This window comes from Rattus rattus, chromosome 14, assembly GCF_011064425.1.
Source record: "Rattus rattus isolate New Zealand chromosome 14, Rrattus_CSIRO_v1, whole genome shotgun sequence".
NCBI lineage: Eukaryota > Metazoa > Chordata > Mammalia > Rodentia > Muridae > Rattus > Rattus rattus.
The window spans coordinates 20,526,410-20,548,938 of record NC_046167.1 but is presented as its reverse complement, the minus strand read 5'-3'; the positions used below and the strand labels follow the sequence as shown (position 1 = coordinate 20,548,938).

The following is a 22,529-nucleotide window of genomic DNA, read 5'->3' as shown; positions in this document are numbered from 1 at the left end:
AGAAACAACTGGCACCACTGATTCCTCCCATCCAAAGCAGTAGTTCTGCTTCTAAGTGGCTTGAGTGTCACAAGATGAGATCATGGTGGCTACCCAACATCAGGATCACAGAGGAAACTCTCGGGTGCTATTCGAGTCATCACTGAACTCAGACAGGCATGTGTCGACCTCTCCTTTTAAATCTTATCTCCCCTACCATCCAAATAAGGGGTGAGGTATTGTGACATCCCTTTCTACATTGTGTGGGGAGTTTAGGCTCTTCTGTGCTCTAATTATTTTGATCCATGCTCCTCCCTTTTTTGGTCAGGAGTTTGTTGTATGTTGTCTTTGACAGCCTAGTTGCTTTTTAGGGTGGGGCCGATATTCCCCTATGAAGTCGGAAGGCAGTGTGGATTGACTTCTTTAAGACCGTGCTTAGCTATCAGGGCTAACGATCTTCATAAGTAGGTGACTTTTCTCTCCCTTATTTTTGAAGCGATCTTTATAACTGAGCTACAAGAAAGTTATGTAACCATTATATCACAGACCAATTTTATTTAGAGCCAGCGAGCCCCGAACCAGTGTGTAGAAGCGGCTGCGTGTGTGTGGGTAATAAAATGTTGCTTTTGAGTCAGTCTTAAAAAGCATCCAAGTCATGAGTCAAATAGGTTTTGCCAAAACAGAAACCTATGTGAACGGTTAAAGCTATGTCATAGTGAGAAAAACCAAGCTTCTTTTGGAGGCCTGATGTCTTAACTAATAAGCTAGTGCTACTAGTGGATGATCAAAACGACCCTCCCTCTGGGAGGGAGTTTCCTTTGCTTTGGTCCTGACCTGTGGGACATTAGCAATATCCTCAGGTGTCCAATTAAGACAGATTGTCCACACCTGGTCCCTTGAGCTGTAGTATTCCCATTTCCTGGCGCTTGAGTATGACCCAGGGGACTAGATTACCACCACACAGGACGTCACCTCTGTGGTCTCATCACCTCTGTGGTCTCATCTTCCTTAGACGTCAAGTCTAATGCTCTCTTGCCTGCAGCCTGATTGCACAGTGACACTGTCACAGGCCACACATCCATGGAGAGTGATTCAGGGATAAGGATAACTGTTGGGCTTGGCTGACAGGAAGTGCACAGTCAGTTTGTTCAAAACGGTCGTTCAATGTCTAGATACTCATTTTACATTAAAGGCTACTTCTTCATGTAATCTAAAGAACCTCCTTAGAGTCTAGACCGTGTACACTGTGCTTTCTGGTATGACAAGACCAGGATCCATACCTTCCCATCCCCCAGGTTTTGGCTGAATTAGGGCCGAACCTTTTGCTCTCTTTGTATCTGTCTTTTTACTTTTTCCTGGCCACCAATACAATGCTGTAAGAAGTTTCCCCAATATTTTGAAGGGTTAACTAGCTTACGGAAAAAAATATCTCTTGCAAGGGTACAGAATTCATTGGCTTAGACATTGGCTGTACTGCTATGAGAATGACTTTGACCACAGAATGTTACCTTTTTATGTCCTCTCTTACACGGGAAAATTAGTGATTTTATGAAGGTCAGTGGATCAATTAATTCAGTCTAGACCCTGAACTTGGAGGCACTCAGTAAGTGGTAGGGCCATAGTATCTCTCTTCCTTCTTAAATGCCCTGAGAATTCCATTGTTTGTATGCATACATGTATTTGTACACATGCAAAGGAATCATAGTTTGTTTCTCTGTTGGTGTAATAAAACACTGGACCAAAATGATCTTGGGAGAGAAGGGTTTATTTTAGCTTGTAGTCTGTCATCTTGCGAACATAGGACAGTAGCCCAAGGCAGGAACCACTGAGGGATGCTGCTTACTTACTTCCTTATGCCAACCTACCTGTGCAGGGGTGTCACTGCCCACAGTGGGCACAGCCGTCCCACCTCAAGTAGCAATCAAGAAAATGCCTTGGGGGGGTTGGGGATTTAGCTCAGTGGTAGAGCGCTTGCCTAGGAAGCGCAAGGCCCTGGGTTCGGTCCCCAGCTCCGAAAAAAAAGAACAAAAAAAAAAAAAGAAAATGCCTTGGGGTGTTGTTCTTTAGGCATTGTCTACCCTTTTTCTTCTTCGGAGACACTGTCTTAATTGGGAACCACCTCTTGTCGACTATCCCAGCTTTAGTGCGACAAGCTTGTCCATCATGCCCCTCCATCCTTCTTTAAAAGCATAGTTCTGGAAATTCAGGTTCTTGTGTTTGAAAGGGCAAGTACTTTACAAGCAACCAAAGCTGTTTCCCTAGGCCACAGATTCCACTGTCTTTTAACAACTTTGGGATCGTGTGCATCATGGCTGTGGCATACCTACTTAGCCGTCCCATCTTTGTGGACTCTTGTCTTTCTAGTACTCTCTCAAGGAACGCTAAGGCAATCTACCCAGTACTTCACATACCTTTACGCTTGTAAGAAAGTGTTTGTTATTCTTCAAATTCTTCATTCTTCACATTGTACACATTTTTCAAAGTGTGGCGCATTTCATAGCTGTCATAGACAAGAACAAATCTTTGTGACCCTGATTATCTGTGTGCCTCTGATCCATGTCAACATTCTACTTCTTGCCCCACCTTCAGGCATGGCTGGGGCCCCACACACATGACGCTGGCTGTCTTAGGGATTTCTATTGCTGCGAAGAGATCCCATATCATGGCAACCCATACAAAGAGAAAAATTAGTTGGGGCTGGCTTACAGTTTCAGAAGTTTAGCCCATTAACATCACGGCGAGAAAACATGGCAGTGTTCAGGCAGAGAAGAAGCTGAGAGTTCTACATCTTGATCCCCAGGCAGCAGAAGAGACTGTACCACACTGGACGTAGCATGAGCCTATGTAAGACCTCAGAGCCCACCCCTACAGTGACGCACTTCCTGCAACAAGGCCACACCTCATAATAACGCCACTCCCTAGGGGCCCAGAATTCAAACACATTAGTCTATGGGGGCCATTATTATTCAGGCCATCACACCGACCTTTTTCTAAGGGACCATAGTCTGTTTGTGATTTTTATAGAAAGAAAATCCACTGAGCTAACCTACAGCATGATATAGTGGCCAGGCACTCTTAGACTCGTCATATCCTTGAGTGACTGCTTGAGTTTATATAAGGCAGTGTGTACCAGGGTCTAAGCACATGACACAGGGCACCAGAATATGAACTGGCAAATAGAGGTAACTGTGTTCATCTCAGACCCTTCGCATGGGCAGTATGTCTGTTAGATTTCTGTCACTGCGGTAAACCGCTGAACTAAGGCCAAGGAAACCTTTATTTTAGCTCATGATCTTGGAGGTCTTGGCTCATGGTTGGTTGAACCCTTGATGACACCATGAGTCATGACAGGGCTTACAAGGCAGAGGAGGATTATTTACCTCATGGTGGCCAGAAAAAAAAAAAAAAAAAAAACCATGGGGGAATGAAGAGTGGGGATGGGGTCATAATATCCACTCCCAAAGGACCCTTTGCCAGGTAACTTGTCTTCTCTCGCTAGGCTCCACCTCATATCCTCACCCAATGGTTCTATAGGCTGGGGAAAAAAATCCCTCAATGCATGGGCCTTTCTTGTACCCTTTCTCAATTTCTTATCCATTACCTACCTATCTGCTACCCAGGCGTGTATGCAGTATTCCCACATGTGATGGGGGTGAGTTGTTGACCTCATGTGAGTGAGTCTAGGGAAGTCCATGCAGAGACTGGAAAGAGCTCTAGCATAAAGGGAACAGAAAACATGCTTTGGGGTAGGCTAAACTGGGGGAGTCCAGCCTCGGTTTGCCTGCTGTTGTGGGGCTCACTATAATCAGCATGTCTACACACCATACTTTAACCCAGGCTAACTGGAGCCAAATTCTTGTGTACGCTTGTAATGTCACCTCGTCTACAACCCCCCTCAGATCTTGCAAAGGCACCTTTCACCTACCTTTGGGGTTACTGAGAAATATTCCCAAGTTAGGCAATGATTTCTATCTGGAAAGAGGCCATCTCCACTTAGGCCACATTTCCCCGGAATTGTTGTCATTAGAAACCTACTAAAAGTTTTAGGAGTCTTGATTTTCTGTCTCCTTAGAACCGTGCCCGAAAGAAAAGGCTGAATATCATCATTGTGTCCGAAGGAGCAATCGACACCCAAAATAAGCCAATCACCTCTGAGAAAATCAAGGAGGTAAGCCTAGATGGGCATAGGAGTTGTCAGTCAGCATGACTGACGGGGATTAGATTTAGAATATGGACTCAACTTTCAAAGCACTGGAGATGTGAAGCTTAAGAACGTCTGGACGGGCAGCGTTTCTTCTTAAGCCTCGCCTTCAGTGGTCATTTATAGCACTGTCACTAACTGTAGACGTGAGACGGTTGGGTAGATAATGATGTTCTTGTGTTAGAAAGGACCATCTGTTAGGCAAGCTTTGCACAGAAGGTAAGGAATCTTGACTACTTGGCACAGACAGCACATTCTGAGGGCCTCTCTGTTTGGAACAATAGACAAGGCCATGCCCAATAAGCATCAATTGATGACATTCTCACCAATAAAACTGCCTACTTGGCTATGAGTCACGGCCTCCTCACGGCCCCTGAGGTAGGGCAGGGTCTGGCAGGCTAATTCCCTGCTACTCTTTCCAACCTGTGCTTACCAGTCTCTACAGGACTTTGCCTTGTTCACCAGGATCGCAGAAGGACTAAGGAGGCCACAAAGCAACAGCTAGGCTACGTGGTTCCAGCCCTGAGTCAGGGCCCACAGGCATTACTAATCTGGTTTTACAAGGTTTATTTTTTAACTTTCATTATTTTTTTTTTCTTCCTGCTAAGGAGCCTGTGCCAGCCTCGAATTGGCCATCCTCTTGTTAGAATTAAAGGTGCAACCACCATGCGATGCCTTGCTCCTTGTCTTTGGCAGTGCCAAGGACTAGAAACCCAGGATCTCAAGTGCCTGGCAAGTGCTTTACCATCGAGTCACACCCATAGCCCTACAAGCTGATTTCTTTACCATTGTTAAGTTACAGTTATTTAATGAGCCAAGCTCATTTTGTAATGACTCCAGTACCAGATCTGCACCTTAGCATTAAATCATCAACTGGGGCTGGTGAAAAAGATATTAAACAGCATATACTGACATCTATTTAGAAAAGCAGGGCAGAGGTTGTCTTTCTCAGTAACATAAAATTAAGATGAACTCCAGCAACATGAAATGCGCACGGATGGATATAGGTGGCCTTATTATATATGCAGGGGATCTGTTAGTCCCAAGGAGATTCATAGACTCTGTAGATCACCAGCCAGTATTGCTGGTGGCATGGGGCTGGATTTTCTGGGTTCTTCCCTTCCCAGCAGAGTTGTACATCATGAAGGGAGATAATCATAACATAAATAATACTTTAAAAACAACTACCTGAGATAGCATTTTTGTAGCGAAGTCGGTGTTATTTACTTTTATCTGCTTGTCAGAAGGTAAAGATGTTAACTTTAGTAGTCCAAGTGTGGTGCTTCCTGTCTGTAACTTTCAAACTCTCAGGATGCTGAGGCAGGAGGATCGTAACTTCAAGACCAACCTGGCCTATATATACTGTTTTCAGTAACCAAAACCAAATCAAAACAAACAGCAACAATATTAAAAAAGCTTTTACTCAACTATGAAAGCATTATTTGGAAAAATAGATTTTAGGACTATAGGCAGCTGTTCCCACAAGAGAAATGAAACGATGATCAGTTTTAACGTTTATAATTCTGAAGACAGAGTAGAGGACCCTTGCTCAGTGCTGGTACCTTATGAGGCCGGTATAGCCTTACTGTGGTCTGTTCAGTTGTGTATTTTCTGACGGACATTTTCCCCACAGCTTGTGGTGAAGAATTTGGGCTTTGACACCCGGGTCACCATTCTTGGACATGTCCAGCGAGGAGGGACCCCTTCTGCATTTGACAGGATTTTGGTAAGTGGAGACTGATACTGCTAGATGTTCTTATGAGGCCTCTTCAAGAGACGTTCTGAAGCGCTAGTTTATCTCAGAGGCTGACCAGCAGGCTCATCCCTGGAGACGCTAGTGGCCCATACCCTTATTTAAACGTCCTTTGAGACTTACTGACGTAGAATGATTTCCCGGGCTGAGGTCCCAGCCGATGTGGGAGGTCAGTTTGCTTACAGATGGGGAAGACGGGGGTGCTAAGAGAGTAAAACCCAGGAGGTAGGAATGTGGTATCCCGAGTGCAAGCTTCCAGAACGTAACTTAAGAGGACATCAGGCATCCTGAGTCGAAACCCTACATTCCCACATTGCCTAGCGTTTCTTATTAGAATTATGGCCTTACTGTTACAGAGATGAGTAGAGATAATCATGGCAGAAGCAGGGTAGCCCCTGATTAAATCCTCGTTTTACAGCCCAAGAAAGGAGGCAGAGTGTGAACCCTGGGGTGGCCTCTGGGTATGCACACGGTGTCTCTTGTGCATAGAATGAGGGGTCAGCTATCTCTTAGTGGTTGCAATTGTCATCTGCAGGCCAGCCGTATGGGAGTGGAAGCTGTCCTTGCCTTGCTGGAAGCTACCCCCGAGACCCCAGCCTGTGTCGTGTCACTGAGAGGAAATCAAGCTGTACGCCTGCCTCTGATGGAGTGCGTGCAAATGGTGAGCTCAGGTGCTCAGGCGCTGGGTCCGCACAGACACTGGGCCACCTGTAGATAGGGTGCTCCTATCTGCGTGGTTGGCTTCAGATTCAGTGAGCACTGGGTTAAAATGGCCTTTAGGAGGGCAGAAGGATACCCACTGGGTGATGGCTGCAGGCTTCCTGCATCCTTGGACGGTGTGTAAAAGCTTCTCTGTGGCTTGCCTGTTGGTCATGAGCCTTCTCCACTAAGACCTGGAAAACCCTTAAGAGTCGCTGACTGTGACCTCCACCCACAGTCACCGATGGCCCTTGTAGCTCCTGTACACCAGGAGCAGTGAGACCCAGTGCAGGAAAATGGCCCTGCCTGGAACTAACTGGTGCTGTAGGCGCTACATGCCTACGGTCCTCCGGTGTTACCTTCTATCCTTCTGTCCCTGGAGACAGTCTGATCTGTAAGGGTACACTAGGGAACGGAATCCCACCGACGTGTCTACTGAGAGCTGAAAGAAAAATGGTTCTATTTTTTCAACTCAGTTTTCTAGTTGATGAGGCTTGCTTCTTTAGAAACTGCTACTATCTTTCATTTCCCCCAGTTATTTTTTCATGAAATGTTGCATTATTTATTTAGGCTTCTGAATGACCCTGTCATGTATTTTCTTTATAACACACCACACACCCAGAGAGAGAGAGAGAGGGAGAGGGAGAGGGAGAGGGAGAGGGAGAGGATGTGTGTGTGTCAAGGAACTTGCTGAAAATAGCCCTAACTTAATTCCCAGAAGCCAGTAGGAGCGCGGACAGTTTATGTACATATGTGTGGCTACAAGTGTCTGTGCGTGCAAAGATGGATGTGTGTTCCTGTGTATCCCTGGGGATAGAAGAGCAAGAGAAGTGTCTGAAACTGCATGAGAGGTGATAGGCCTGAAACGGTTAGGACCCCCAACCACGCACGGTACTTTTCTATGCAGCTTCGTGAGTTCACTTCGGACAAGTAGATTTGTCCGGGTGAAACAGTTTGTCTTGTTGTTATCTTGCGTGGGTATTCAAACCATCATGGCGGTTTTGTTAATAAGCAGCCACCACAGAGAGCCTCTTGCTAAGAACCAGCAGTCCACTGAGGCTGGTCAGGATGTCCAGCCCTGAGCTCTGTGTCTTGAGGCTGCCTTAATCCCTCGGTTGCTCTCAGCCATCATGAAGCATACTCGAGTTCTGCGGTCTTCCGTGGTGAGCTAGCTACCTGTGTTGTTCTTTATCCTCGTCTGCGCTAGGCTGTGGAATAATCAGATACTTTCTTAAGAGACACATTTCCACGAGCTCTGTCTTTGGGGAAATCATCTTTATGATCTTGTGACCATCCACGAGCAGCAGGTTTCACCTCCCTTTCCTTGGGGCTCTGACCTCACAGCCGAGTCAGCTGTCAGCTTGAGGTCCACGAGCAATGCAATGGGGTCAACTGTGAAGTCCACCCAGAGAGCATTGAAGGCTTGATTCATTTTTTTCTTTTCTTTTTTCTTTTTTTTTTTTTAAGACCCAGGATGTACAGAAAGCAATGGATGAAAGGAGATTTGATGAAGCCGTAAAACTCCGAGGAAGGTGAGTTATCATGAATGAAACTCTTAGTAGAAATGTACGTCCTTGTTTGGTCATTGAGACTTAGTCATAATCTAAAAATTTAAGAGTCCGGGGCTGAAGCTTTGCAGTTACAACAAGCCCAACTCAAGTTCGGTTCCCAGAACCCACATGCCTTAGCTCCTAATTGCTCGTAACTCCAGCTCCAGGGGAATCAGGTGCCCTCTTCTGGCCCCCACAGACACCTCACAAACCCATACATAATTAAAACTCCAATGTCACTTTTTTCTTTAGGAGTTTTGAGGGCAACCTGAACACCTACAAGCGTCTTGCCATTAAGGAGCCTGATGACAAGATCCCCAAGGTAGGTAGCCAGCTCCCATTCATGATCCAGTCTCCGGAGTGGCCTAGGAATCCTTTCTACCACCCCGCACCAACCCTCTAGTGCGGGTCCCTGGAAACTTACCTTCACCTCTCCATTGCGATCTTAATCCTGACACGGTCACCTCCTACAAAACATGGCATAGTATGACCCCTTATAGATGTGCGACAGGTGGGGACTTGCACCCGTCTGATGACTTGGCCCTACCGTGTTCTCTTTTCAGAGCAATTGCAATGTAGCCATCATCAATGTAGGGGCACCTGCCGCCGGAATGAATGCAGCCGTGCGCTCCGCTGTTCGGGTTGGGATTGCAGAGGGCCACAAGATGTTCGCAATCTATGACGGCTTTGATGGCCTCGCCAATGGCCAAGTGAGTCTCCCGGGAGTCCCCAGGGGAGTTAAAATGTCATTGCGTTTGGGGAGGCCAGCCTCCCCGCAGCATCAGGATTCTTGGTGCTGTAGTTATACCTATTACCAATTTGAGGGTTAAGGGTTACCTTTCACTTAGGATCCCTGCCCTAAGTTAAACTCTAAGCCTTTCCATAAAGCTCAGGGTGTCATGTATTTTCAGATTTTTCTCAACAGGCCCCAAGGCACAGTAATCCAATGATGCCCACCTCACAGCCTATTGTGTCAAGGTCTGATAACCACTGGCGTGTCATCCAAACCAGCACACACCGGAACTCCATGAAATAAAACCTTAAAAAAATAATAATTCTAATTCTTAAGAATAAAAATGCTGGGTTTCTAGCTCAGCAGTAGAATACTTTCCCAGCATATAAGGGTTTTATCCTCAGCATTGGGAGAATAACGGTTGGCCAACAAAGGTCTGGAACAGTCACTGTTTCCCTTTTGTAGCATGTGGTTCGCATGTATTAATCCCTTCGACATTATACTATGTCTAAGGTCTTACTACCATTTTTCTTATGAGAGAAATAAGGAGTAGAAACATTGACTCACCTGCTACAGTTCTCATGATGGAGGACTTGAAGCAGGATGGTGAAGCATGTCTCTACTCTGAACCCAGAAATGCTGTGGTTTGTACTGCATCTGGTCGATACCTCGGTTGGTTTGTAACCCTGTGGAATTACACGTTTGAGCGAGACGGTCTAAACCCCCACCTCTGCAGACTCTATGTTTTGGAGGCAACGACAGTAAGACTACACTAGTAAGCCATATCGCTGGCTTAGAAGAGAGGGAAGTAAGCTGGATCGATATTTACAAGAGGCCACAGGCCCCCAGCGCTCTGCATGAGTTTCATGCATCAGCTGCTCATGGGAAGCCGATCTCCCACTAATGGATAAGTGGGAACCAAGAGGGATATTGGCTCACTCCAGGCCGATGATGTGATACAAAGACCCCGGGGTTGGATCTGCCCCTGTTTTAGAATAATATAAGGGCCGGGTTAGGGAGGGAGAGAGAAAGGAAGCAGAAGGGGAGAAGAAAGCAAGAGCCAGGTATCCGTAGGAATTTGGTTTTCTGCCTAAGTAAGGTGGAAGGCTCTTAGGAGGGGGGTTGTACGTGCTGGTACATCTTCTTTCCAATGCCTGGCGAAGGCAGGAAGCTAGCGGACTAGGTGGACTGTAAAGACATTATACAGTTACTGCAAGAAGTGTCAGAGGCAACTGTGGCAGACAGAGATGCCTTCAAGGATCAGACTCCATTTTGAAGTCTCTCACAATGCACTTTGTTCAGGACGGATGTGCGGATGAGGCAAAGCTTGGCACAGTCTGTTGTGTTTCAGCTGGCCGAGTGAAAGGGGAGAAATGGGATTTAGAGAGTCAAGAAGGTAGAGCCTGTGCTGGTTCTCCAGGAACCTGAGGAGTTGAAGCTAGAGATGCCAAGTTGGGGGATGTCTGTAACTTTCTTTTTTTTTTTAAAAAAAGATTTATTTATTTATTTTGTATATGAGTACACTGTAACTGTCTTCAGACACACCAGAAGAGGACATCGGATCCCATTACAGATGGTTGTGAGCCACCATGTGGTTGCTGGGATTTGAACTCAGGACCTCTGGAAGAGCAGTCGGTGCTCTTAACCACTGAGCCATCTCTCCAGCCCTGTCTGTAACTTTCTAAAGATCCCACCAGGATCCATTAATAGTAAGAAGTTCACCAAAAACCACATGACTGGAAGCTTGAAGACCCAGAGTCTTTTTTTTTTTCAGAGATGGGGACCGAACCCAGGGCCTTGTGCTTGCTAGGCAAGCGCTCTACCACTGAGCTAAATCCCCAACCCCGAAGACCCAGAGTCTTAACTTAGCCCCCGCCTCACCTAACCTGGGAATCGCCCCCAGTTGACTAAACTTCATCTGTTTACCCAAGCTGTATTTTATCTCTCCCTTTCTTCTTTGGTAAAGTGCTTTAATCTTTGCCAATTTGGTATTCTTTATTTCCCCCTTTACCAGTGACAGATTCTGGCCAGCTAAGGTGTCCACTCAGGACACGCGCCTCGGGTTAGGGTGTGAATGGTCCCCACAGGCAGGGAAGGAGCCTCTCACTGAAGCTCGGCATTTTGTTTAACCTTAGAAGGGCATGGCAGGCCTTGACTGAGTCAGCCCTGCAGTTCTGGAAACCGACCTGCCGCCTTCCCTATCTCTGTGGGAACTCAGCCTGTGAGCGTACAGAACCCTAAGCTGTTGTCAGAGCCTTCCAAGTCTGCCTTTCTTCCTCCCCTCAGCTGTCTGACTCTGTGTTTGAATACTAGATCAAAGAAATCGGCTGGGGAGATGTCGGAGGTTGGACGGGACAAGGAGGGTCCATTCTTGGGACGAAACGGTAATTTAAAATTTCTTTTTTTATTATTCATTCCATTCGTTCACATCTCAAATGCTATCCCACTTCCAAGTTACCCCCTCCACCAACCCTCCATCCCACATCTGCCCTCCCCACTCCCCTTTGCCTGTATGAGTGCTCCCCCATCCACTCACACTCTCCCACCCCACCACGCCTGCATCCCCTTATGCTGGGGCATCAAACCTCCCTGGGACCAAGGGACTCCCCTCCCATCGATGTCAGATAAGGCCATCCTCTGCTACATATGTATCTGAAGCCATGGAGGAAGTACTTGGGATTGAGACATTTTTAAGAAAGTGTTTTATATCAGATCCAGCCCCGTGTTATCATTGGTGATTTCCAGGATGCAAGTATTCATACCAGCTACTACTGTACCTTCATCTGTCATACGGAAGAGAAGCAATTTTTAGGTTTGGGGCTCTTACGTCCCTATGGCTAATGTCTGAGAAGAATCAAGTCAACTTTTCTGCTTGCTTCAATATCAGGGCTTCTAGTGTCAGCTAGACAGGGGGGGATTCCCCAGGTGGCTTCCACAGCCTTCTGGATCGCGTCTCTGTGCCATGGTGTTGGCACGTTGTATGGCAAAGCCTCGGTAGACTGGGGGTTGTGCAGACAGGCTCCCTAGGCCTTGGCACAGAGGCTGTCCAGCTGCGGCCCCGGTGTGCTTATGGAAGGCAACCTGGGCATCGCTCTTGAGCAGGGTGGAGATGAGCTGACAGCTTGAGATGCTCGCTGAAGCTGTCAGATTTGCCTGTTTGCCATGTTCACTCCCTACAGTTTTCCATATTGGAATAGCTTCATCTTACAACTTACATGTGTCTACCAACAGTATAAGTATATAGTGTTTTCTTTATACATGAAAGGAAGTTTTAGGGGTGGTTGTCGGATAAAACATTAGAATGGGGCATAAACAAGTTTCCGTTGCTTGGTAATGTCCCTGTTGACTGGCTCTCATTTGAAGTAGGTGACAGTATAGAGGCGGAATGTGGGTGGATGTGGTTTTAAAGAAAAATAAATGGATATCTCTCTATACGAAGGGTATATATATATATATATATATATATATATATATATATATATATGTGTGTGTGTGTGTGTGTGTGTAGTATATTATATATAATTTACATATTATTATATATTATTAAATATATATTACTTGTATATACTTAAATATATATTAAATACATTATATATAAAATATATACATACACAGGCATATACACGTGCATATATGCAAAGGTATGTAATTTGGAAAATGGAAATTTCCAAGGGTAAACACTTAACTCTTTTTTTTTTAAATGGTAAATGAGCCAATCACTTTTTTTTTATAACTCATATTTTTAAAGATTTTTATATATATACATATATATATATGATTTATATATATATGTGATTATATATACATATACATATACATATATACATATATATATATATATATATATAAATATATATATATGAGTACACTGCAGCTGTCTTCAGACACACCAGAAGGGGACATCTGATCCTGTTATAGATGGTTGTGAGCGACCATGTGGTTGCTGGGAATTGAACTCAGGACCTCTGGAAGAGCAGTCGGTGCTCTTAACTGCTGAGCCATCTCTCTAGCCCAACACTTAACTCTTAATACCTGTAAGCTATATGCATATTTTCTTTTTTCTCATGAGCCAGTACAATTCTTTTTTACCTTTTTGAGAAAGAGCATTATGTAATTCAGTCTGTTCTGGAATTCACTATGTTCCTTGCAGCCCAGGCTGGTCTTGAACTCAGGAAACCTCCTACCTCCACCTAGAATGTTGGGATTTCAGGCGTACACTGCCAGATAATTCTTCTGGAATGGCACTCTTTCTATCTGCCTGCCTACTCATTTATTTATTGCAGCGGTATGGATTGCACCTAGGCGACCATTAAGCTAAGTCCCTAGACCTCCTGCTTTTGAAAAAGATGCTCTTTTGGGACCTGATACCTTGCCACTCCTGCCTTAAGAGATCATTCTCCAGGATTCTACTGTCCTGGTGCTGTCAACCATGGAGGTGCGGGAGAGTCCTCCATTGCCCACTGTACCTTTCACACCACAGAATTCAGACAGGGGTGGAAGGTGGGAGAAGAGACCCCGGCAGTGGAAAGAATGATTTCCAAGAAGCTTGGCAGCTGGTGGGTGTACTCTTACCTCTTCGTCTGTCTGTCTGTCTTCAGCACCCTACCCGGAAAGTACTTGGAGAAGATCGCAGAACAGATGCACTCGAAAAATATCAATGCCCTTCTGATCATTGGCGGATTCGAGGTACATTATTGTGTCTCTGCTTCCTTCCCTGCTTGTTGGCTTTGGGGGTGTGATCGGTAGCCCTATGTTTGTGTCACATTTACCCCATCTTAATGGCTATTCCTTGGGAACTGGGGTTTTAATAGCAACCCTGTTGCCCTGAAATACAGAATAGTAGGGAAATGAGATGCAGCCCAAGGCTAGCCCAGTTCTGATAGAGTAAATTAACGGAGCTTTCCCATTCTGCTGAAACATCTTTTGATGTTTTCAGATTCATTATCAATCTGTAGATATTCCATATTTGCTATTTGAAATACACAGTTGATTTAGAAAGGAAGATTATATGGTTAATGTTTCTCTTCAGATTTGTTTTGAAAACCTGTAGTCCTTATTTACATCCTATTTGATGGGGATGAATGCCATAGAAATCGTAAATAATTTACCTAAAGGAAGATCGGAACTTCACATAACCAGACTCAAAGTGATGAGAGAGTTAGTCTTAGTACTGTATGCTAATACCCCTTCTCCCCTTTATGCCCAGGAAACTGCTTGTCCTTGTCTGTGCTTGTAACTCTTCTGTGTTGGTTCTTCTAGTGGTACCTGGTTTCCTCACTGTGTACCCTGTGCACTGTGTAACCCCTGGGCTTGCTCGCTCCCGACCACATGCTATCCACGCCCCCCTCTACCTCCCTTGGCCCTGCAATCACACAGACTTAATCTGACAGGCCTACCTGGGACTCCTAGAGCTGGCAGCTGCCCGGGACAAACATGAGGCGTTCTGTGTCCCTATGGTTATGGTTCCTGCTACTGTCTCCAACAATGTGCCAGGTTCCGATTTCAGCATCGGGGCAGACACGGCTCTGAACACTATCACAGACGTAAGTGCGGATGTACCAGCAAAGCAGGTGCCGCTGATGCTAACCCGAGGCCAGGACCCTTTTATCTACCAGTGCACTAGAAATAGCCTTTTACTAGTCGGACACCCTAAGTATTTTTGTTTCAAGAAAGCACATTTTCAAAGTTCCTTTTGGATCCTGAAAATGCTTCATCTAATTGCCCCCACACCCCCTGTTTTTTCTCATGGTTCCTTTTGTGTTGCTGCTAGCACGACTTGACTGCATCACCAAGACTTGTGGAGTGACAGCCCGTGCAAGCTCAAGCAGAGCGGGACCACCATGTTTTCTGATCAGATACTCAATGTAGGGATTTGGCTGAACATAACTTTCTTTCTGCCTATAGCCTCTTGTTACACTTAAATCCTGTGTCCAACATTGTCTACTTGATATGTAAATATAGAAAATTAACCAAATATTTCATAATGTCATTCCGTGAACCAACTATGGTCATTTCACAGGGTTTTTAGCTAAGGTTGTAACCGTTATTTTATAAATCGGAGGTCTTAAATTGTGTCATGAATATTGATACTCTCTTATTTTTCTTTTTGCAAAAAAAAGTAACAAAATATACACATACGTTTTAGTGTTACATTTTTAAATTATACTTCTTAATTCCTATGGGAGTTTAAGATCACTAAGTCAGAAATCTAAAATTTTTCAGGAACTCAAGTTGTTTTCCCCAGGAGACCTAATTCTTAAACATAATTTGGTTAGGATTTTGTTTTCTCTTAGGCTCCTGACAGCAAACTCATTTCTAGTACTGGTAAATAAAAGCCCCCACGCTTTTAAATGATAAAGCTTACAGTGGTAAGTAACGCTTAGCGCTGATTTCTTGCTTTCCTGAATGGCGGAACTTTTCTTGCCTCTGCTTCCTGAAGCCAAGTGCCTGGTGTTTGCTTTGGCTATTCCTGATCACTAACGCCTCTTGTCTGTTGCATGTGCTGTCTGGTGACTGTCATTATTGCTTCTGCCCTTGTGGTTGATGGATTCGGGCACTTGGTGAATCTACCGTCCTTTGTGAATGGAAAGAAGGATGTCTGTCACAAAATGGATTGGGATCCGGGCTCTGTGCACCGCAGATACTGAATCGCAGTCTACAGTTTACATGGGATGATTTATAGAGTGCCTTTTTCACAAGCTCTTTGACACCTAAGCAGAAGCCTACTTGCAGGTGCATCTGAGCAGTAGTCCTTGGGACAGCATGTGCCCTAGAGCAGCTGTCAATATGGCCTAGTCAGCAAACAAACAAACAAACAAACAAACAAAACAAACGTAAACTCATTTAAAATAACACGAGACTCATTTTTGCAAGTCAGTTTTGAAACTATGTTCTGTGGCTTTGAGTGTAAACTTTGTAGATGACAACATCGTCCTTTGAGAACATTGAGTAGCTGGATATACCTGTATACTGTCACTTGTATACTGTCACTTGTATACTGTCACTTGTATACTGTCACCTGCAGTTTGGTGGGAGCCTCTGTAAATGCCAGCCAAGGTGGGTAATTTATCTCCTGGTGGATATTCAGTGTGCACCTTCAGACGTGAGGGGAAGATCCTCTCTTTGATTACAATGTCCCCATAATTAGAATTTATGATTCTTCACTCTCACACTGGTGGTTGCTTTGTCCCAGATTTGAATATACAATATATACATATTGTTGAAAACTTGAAGCTCAAAATAGAGAGGAGGGGAAAGGTCATCTACGCCCTCTTCCTGTTACTCCCATTAGAGGGATTTCCATTAGAGGGATTTCTTGCTGTTGTTTTTTTTTTTTTTTTTCTTCTTTAATCTCTTTTTCTTATTCATTTGAGTTTCTCAAAGCCAGTGGTAGCATGCGAGAATGCAAGCTGAATGGTAGGTAGGTGGCCATTCCTGAGGACTTCAGGCTAGCTCATGTGGGGTAAGTCGGCATGCACATGTGTCTTGTTGTTGTTGTTGTTGTTGTTGTTGTTGTTTGCTGCTCTGACACCAGGGAGTTTGGTCTTCTCAGTGGTTCTTTGATCTCAAGGTGGGTGTCTGAAGCCGGACCCCTAGGGATAACCTTGGTGAAGGTTGCCGTTGCTTGCTTTGGAGTCAATAGCTGTGTGAGGATGAGAACACAGCTCAGAGTCCCTTCGTGCGTCCCCAAGGGTAAAATGACTAGAACGTGAAAAAGGCATGAAGGAAAAGTGTCAATTCTAATAGTTCGAGGTTGGACCTGAATTCGCTAGGCCGACTACAGGGTGAAAGAAGTCTGTCACTGTGTCTAGGGAAAGAGGACCTAAGGAGCCTCTCCCCAAAGCACCCATCACCTCCGGCTGCTAGACCTAGGAAGGCCCTGGTGGAGAGCTGGCAGGGAGTTGCTAGTGCTGCCTAACCTTACTGTGTCACTCGGAAAGAACAGGTATCCAGTAAGATACCTGGATCTTCACTCATATATGTTGGTAGAGGACAATAGCCTCTTACCGGGCTCTGGATGACATCAATGCCCACAGTCTATGGCTGTCTCCCAGAACCAACTGTTCCCTTGGGTTTGGGGCAGGTCAGGCAGTTCTCAGCTTTCCCTGATTATGCATCTCACAGACAGCTGCGATGAGGAAGGACCTTTTGCGTCACCAGAGGTAGGAGAGAGGAGTCCTTCACGTGTTATGGGTGGATATCAGGAATGCTGTTCACTGCTTTACAGTGATGGGGACAGTCCCTGCCACGGGGACGGCTCAGCGTCAGGATGTCTGCTGTGCTGAGGTGAGAAAACTTGAGCTTCTCCAGTCCGATCAAACACCATAGCCCTTGGGTGTTGGCCATTGCCTTTACAAATCGTTTCCTCCTCACCGGCACTGATCCTCAGGCATAGGTGCGTCCCTTGACAGCGTCTCAGCATCTGCAAGGTAACGGATGAGTTCTCTGGGCCACGCAGGTCAAAACAGGCACATCTGAAGTCTGGTGTGCTTTCCAGTGGGACTTGGTTTTATTCCTTACCATCAGTATCAAGCTTTGTTCTAGTCAAAAAAACACAACCAAGGCACACTAACTGAGAGCTGCCTCTGACCACCAGGGCCATGACATGACTACAGCTCTGAGGGTGTCGCAAGTTGTGAACACTAGGGTATACAACGTTGACTGTAGGTCCCGAGAACTGCATACCATCCCTTGTTGCAGCGTGGTCATTCAAAATGTCTAAGGTGGCTTTATTGATGTTTTCAAAGTTGCTGGTGCCTCCTACAGGATCTAGAAGTAAGACTTTCTGGATGGTTTCTTCAGAATTTGCTACTTTTCTTGGGTAGGGTTTCCCTCCAGGAGCATTACTTTCAGTTGGTTAGAGAGGGGAGAAAACTTTTGCAACAATATAGCCATTACCAGCAATGTCAGAATGAAGCTAAGGCATTAACCAGTCCCCAGCCCACCCCAAAGGCTCAGGTCTGTCAAGCATGCTCCCTACCCCCGCTCTGACTTCCAGTGGGAGGCCTCTCAAAGACACCGCTCCTTTCTGTACAATTTATTCCTAATGAATACCTAGCAAAGATGGCCCTCGGCAAATAAAAGGATTTTCCTGGAAAGTTCTGAGGAGCCTAGTAAATGGTTGGCGCACTGACCAGTGGGCGTACCCAGAGCTTTTCCTATTAGGTGTCATTTTGAATGCAGTCAATTTTAACAATTATAACCTTAGCCCAAAATGGCCGAAGCACAGGGAGAGCAGCCAACTGTGAGTGGAGGCGGAGGTCTGGTTGTGTTGGGAAGGAAAGAAACCCTGCCACTGGCCAGTGTTGGTTGCCCTGTCTGACCTATTGACTGACCATACCAAGGACTAACGTACCCCAGGTCCATGACCCACTGTCCAGAATCCTTGGAGCACACAGGTTTTGAATCTCAGGATGATTGGGTTGAAGGAAGATGGCATAGAACGTGCATCGTTTATCGCAGCAACAATTCTGCAGCAAACTGTACTAATGATTATCAGAAAAATAAATAAGTCAGACTTGCCATCCACGAGGGTCTAAAAGTTCCCTATATACTCTGTTGAGACCTGCCTGGATTCAGGAACTGTTCCCACTAACCCGGCTTTTACTGTCTGAGGCGGTTATCGGAAACCTCTGTAGACCAACTGGTAGCCTTCTTTACCTCAGAGTCAGACATTTTTAACTTATCATTTTGAAGCAGTGCCTGAGGCTCCAAACAATTTATCTTGCTCCATATAAGCATGGCCAATTTCTAGCAGGGAGCAGGGGACCACACAGACACCGATGTGGGTCCTGGGGTGGGCCTACAGGTAATGTCAAGTGCATGTCTCTTTTCCTGTCAGCCGTTGGCGGTGGTGTAGTGAACCACGTGCATTGGTGATACCAGTCATTTGATGTTACCCTTGCTATCCCTGGACTCCTCCCCACTCTTCACCTCCACCTAAAGAATTATTGGGATGGGCTTTGCGCTGAAAAGCCCCAACTTCATTTTCTTTCCCCACCTCCTCTGTGATGCTGAGCAAGGAGCAGCATCTCCGTCTAATGACTAACCCACAATGCATTCTGTCCCCTCGGCCTGCTGCCTGCTTTGCTGCCTGCTTTGCACCGCCTTGACTTGCCACTTGTGTCTTCTTCCTGCGGGACAAGAAGGACAAGGCTGAGGGATGCAGCCAGTGACCTGGGAATACATGGCGCATGCCCTGCACCTGCTCAGATGCCAATTCTAGACTCTCATGGGCTCTGCTCACCCATGTGGACCAACTTCCTGCTGGTTACTTGGTCCCCTCCCTGTCACATCCCTGGAGGTACTGCCCACGCTCAGTGATTTGGCAGGTGATGTACCAGTACCCTGCTAACTGCCATGGCCCTGTTGCTTCAGGGTTTTCACAGTGCCGTGCTGCTCTCTGAGGCTCGAAACAGTCATGATGAGTTTTGCATCCCAATATGTGTCTTGGCTGCCACCATTAGCAATGATGTCCCAGGCACAGACATAAGTATTGGTTCTGATACTAGCCTGAATGTGGTTGTCCAGGTAAGAGATCTTCTGCTTCAATTCTATCTTTGCCCGAATGGGGTTTTTCTTCTGCGCTTAGCCCTCCTGACAGCTCAAACTCTCAACTCGTAGTCTTTAACCTTCACCTGTCTGACCTTAACTGTTAAGGTCAGACAGCTTCTAAGCTGAAAAAGACACCCTTTCATGTCTTTTTTCAGAGGGAATAAGCCAAAACCCATCTTTACCGCTTGGCCATACCTTCGGTGATAGGATAGCGTTTCCTAGTTTCTCATGGTGAGAATCCTTATCTTTTTCTAACTCACCATAAAATGCTCCATGCAGGTTTCTCTCCATAGCGTTTCTGTACCATCTGAACAGGAGAGCTGAGGACATCACATCTCTTAAGGTCAGCTGCTTCTGTCCCAAGTCCCATTGTTAGAGTGGTGATGTGGGGGAAGGGGGGGCTAGAGAGCAAGTGTCAGGAGTGTGCACCAAGGATCGGACCAAGCTACCCTCCTGTAAGTAGGTGTAAGAATCCACTGACTAAGTGTGGTTAACGCAAGTGCTGTAAGCCTGAGGCTTACAGTGACATCCTGGAGAGATGAGAGGCTTTCCAGGAGACAAAGTCACTCTCTGAGAGGAAGGTGATTTCACCCGCTGCAAACTGTCTGGGGAGGTGGACCAGCATGACCAGTGTGGTACTGGTGTCTACATTGTAACACAGGTAATGAAGTGAATGCACTGAGACAGGTGGATGTCTACTAGCCTAAAGGCCATTGCTGCAGGTAGTGGTTATCTAATAATAGAACAGATGATGGTCAGGCATTATATAAGTTGACTTCTTACCATGCTCAGTTCCTTCCACCCTCACCCAAAGGCAACAAGCTGACCTCTTACTTAAGATGTTTGTACCTAAGCTGGCGCTAGAGCAGAGCAGTGGTTCCCAACCAGGCTGGGTCACGTATCAGATATTCTGTATATCAGATATTTATGTTATCGTTCATAACAGTAGCAAAATTACAGCTATAAGGTAGTAAGGGAATAATTTTAAGTCACCATAACACGAGGAAATCTATTAAAGCATTGTGGAGTTAGAGATGTTGAGAACTCCTGCTTTAGAGTTCACAGTGAGTTTTAAACGTTGGAGAGATTCCTTATATCCCAAGTTCATCCCTCTAAGTTAAATTACTTGGCAGGAAAAAGGGTGAGGTGCCCAGTTGGACCAAGCATCCGAATTTTCCATTAAAATCTTATCATGGGACTATTAAATAGATTAACACACTCTAGGTCTGTCCCTTGTTACCTGTTTGTGGGTTTAGTTCCTAAGCAATGTGGAAGCTCCCCTGACCCCTAATCACCCTCGCTGGAGTTTAATGCTTTTGCCTGTTAAATAGAATCCCAAAGAAGCCTATAGAATGAACCCGTGTCACCATATGCCTTAGGGCCCAGACACAGTCCTCTAACATCATGGTTGACAGGCGATGGCACAGGTGGAAGTCCTAGGTGAACCAACATGTTTTTCAGCCTTCTGGCTGAGACACTGGCTGGAACCACATTGGCCCCACTGACAGGGAAATGAGGATCAGTCCCTTGTCTCTGGCAGCACACAATAGGACAGGATTCCCTCTGCCTATACTGCCCAGTTCCTTCCCTATCTGCCCACCCGAGCGCTTCAGCAAGCACTCTGAAGGGATACCAGTTACGGGGTCAGGGGCAAAGAGAGAAGGGAACCTCTTGTCTTGTTCATACGATATGATTATTCCCACATTCATTCGTATAAAGTCTGTTACTATCCCTCAGAAAAAGATCTAGCCCTGTGACAGACTCCACCTTACCATCTCACCTTTCACATATGTCTTTTCAAAGACGTGTGTGTGTGTGTGTGTGTGTGTGTGTGTGTGTGTGTGTAGTGGTCTGGCCACGATGATTGAACCATGGCTTGAAATTCTTCCAGCAGCATTCCTCTCAGAGGCCTCCCCCAGAGAATCACCGCCCTATGCCCTTGGAGCTCGATGAACTTGCCTATGAGGCAGTTGTTGTAGCATACGACACATGAGCCCTAAATGGTCGCTCTCTTGGCCAGAAGTCAGGGACGCCCCTCCGTGTGGCACCCGCATGTCGCAGATGGCCTTGCTGTTCTGGCTGTTTCCACATCAGTACTACTTTTAGTGATTGAGTGAGTCAAGGCAAGGATGGCTTACTATTTTCAGAAGGAGCTGATTGAAATCTTCAGGTGCAGTCTGGGTAATGAGAGAGCATCGAGGAGGAGCGTCTGTAAGCTCCAGGCAAGAGCAGACCATTCCAAACCCCTGTTGTTTATCCTGGACTCTTGTTCCATATCAGGTTTAGTCTAAGCAGTTCATTTATGTCTCTTCAGCAACCCGTTGAGATCAGAGCTTAGAGATCTGTATTAACAGTCCTGGGGACCGAAGGCTTCTTTCTTAGTAATATCCTTGAATCACTAAGCAACCACAGCGTGGTTTTATGGATTAGTGAGCAATGGGATGGGTATTTGGGAAAGATTAAAGTGGGACATTAACTTGTGTGGTTTTGCTCCCCTCACGAAACCGGGCACCCCACCTCAGCATAGCCTTCTGTGCTGATAATGCAGTCTTCCTTCACTTGTAGCGTGGCTCTGTAACAAAGACCACACAGTGACCCTTTCAATACCTGAGTGCCACAGAGAGATGTTTGGTACAACATGGATCCCCCTCTTCCTTTGTTACATCTCTGCCTAGAGAAACCAAGGCTTCCCACCCACCAAAGCCCACAGGTTTTGGTGTAGTACTGTAGTACCTGTCCCAGGGCTCCTCTCCTCCAAGGACTTTAATCTGGAGAGGAAATATTCAAATCTAATAAGCACACTTTACAGGAAGACGTACTGGGGTGAAGAGAGGACACAGAGTCACGAGAGCCCCCACAAGAGGGACTGTCCAGTCCTGGAGGTCACATAGTGTCTTCCTGAGGAAATGACTTTCTAACTGGGTCACAGGTTGCAGATAAGAGAGCAGGAAAGAGCCCGAGTGAGTTTCTTACAGTTGTGATAGATGGCTGTATCCTTGGTATTAACCTAGCAGCCATTTGCTTACAGCTGTGAGGGGCAGAAGTCAGGGAACTGAAGTC

At 45.9% G+C, this 22,529-nt stretch overlaps 1 protein-coding gene across 2 annotated transcripts in view; it reads left to right on the top strand.

Annotated features, from left to right (window-relative positions):
- Pfkp (phosphofructokinase, platelet) overlaps positions 1-22,529 on the top strand; it is a 62,284-nt gene that overhangs the window by 31,517 nt on the left and 8,238 nt on the right. Inside the window, exons 9-17 of one of the 2 annotated variants that reach the window (XM_032884845.1) lie at positions 4,052-4,147; positions 5,814-5,906; positions 6,469-6,594; positions 8,100-8,164; positions 8,435-8,504; positions 8,746-8,892; positions 11,229-11,299; positions 13,514-13,601; positions 19,293-19,445. In XM_032884845.1, the coding sequence (XP_032740736.1) occupies positions 4,052-4,147; positions 5,814-5,906; positions 6,469-6,594; positions 8,100-8,164; positions 8,435-8,504; positions 8,746-8,892; positions 11,229-11,299; positions 13,514-13,601; positions 19,293-19,445 (909 nt within the window). Of the gene's footprint in view, positions 1-4,051; positions 4,148-5,813; positions 5,907-6,468; positions 6,595-8,099; positions 8,165-8,434; positions 8,505-8,745; positions 8,893-11,228; positions 11,300-13,513; positions 13,602-14,305; positions 14,459-19,292; positions 19,446-22,529 lie in introns of both variants that reach the window. The other variant, XM_032884844.1, reaches the window with a different exon arrangement.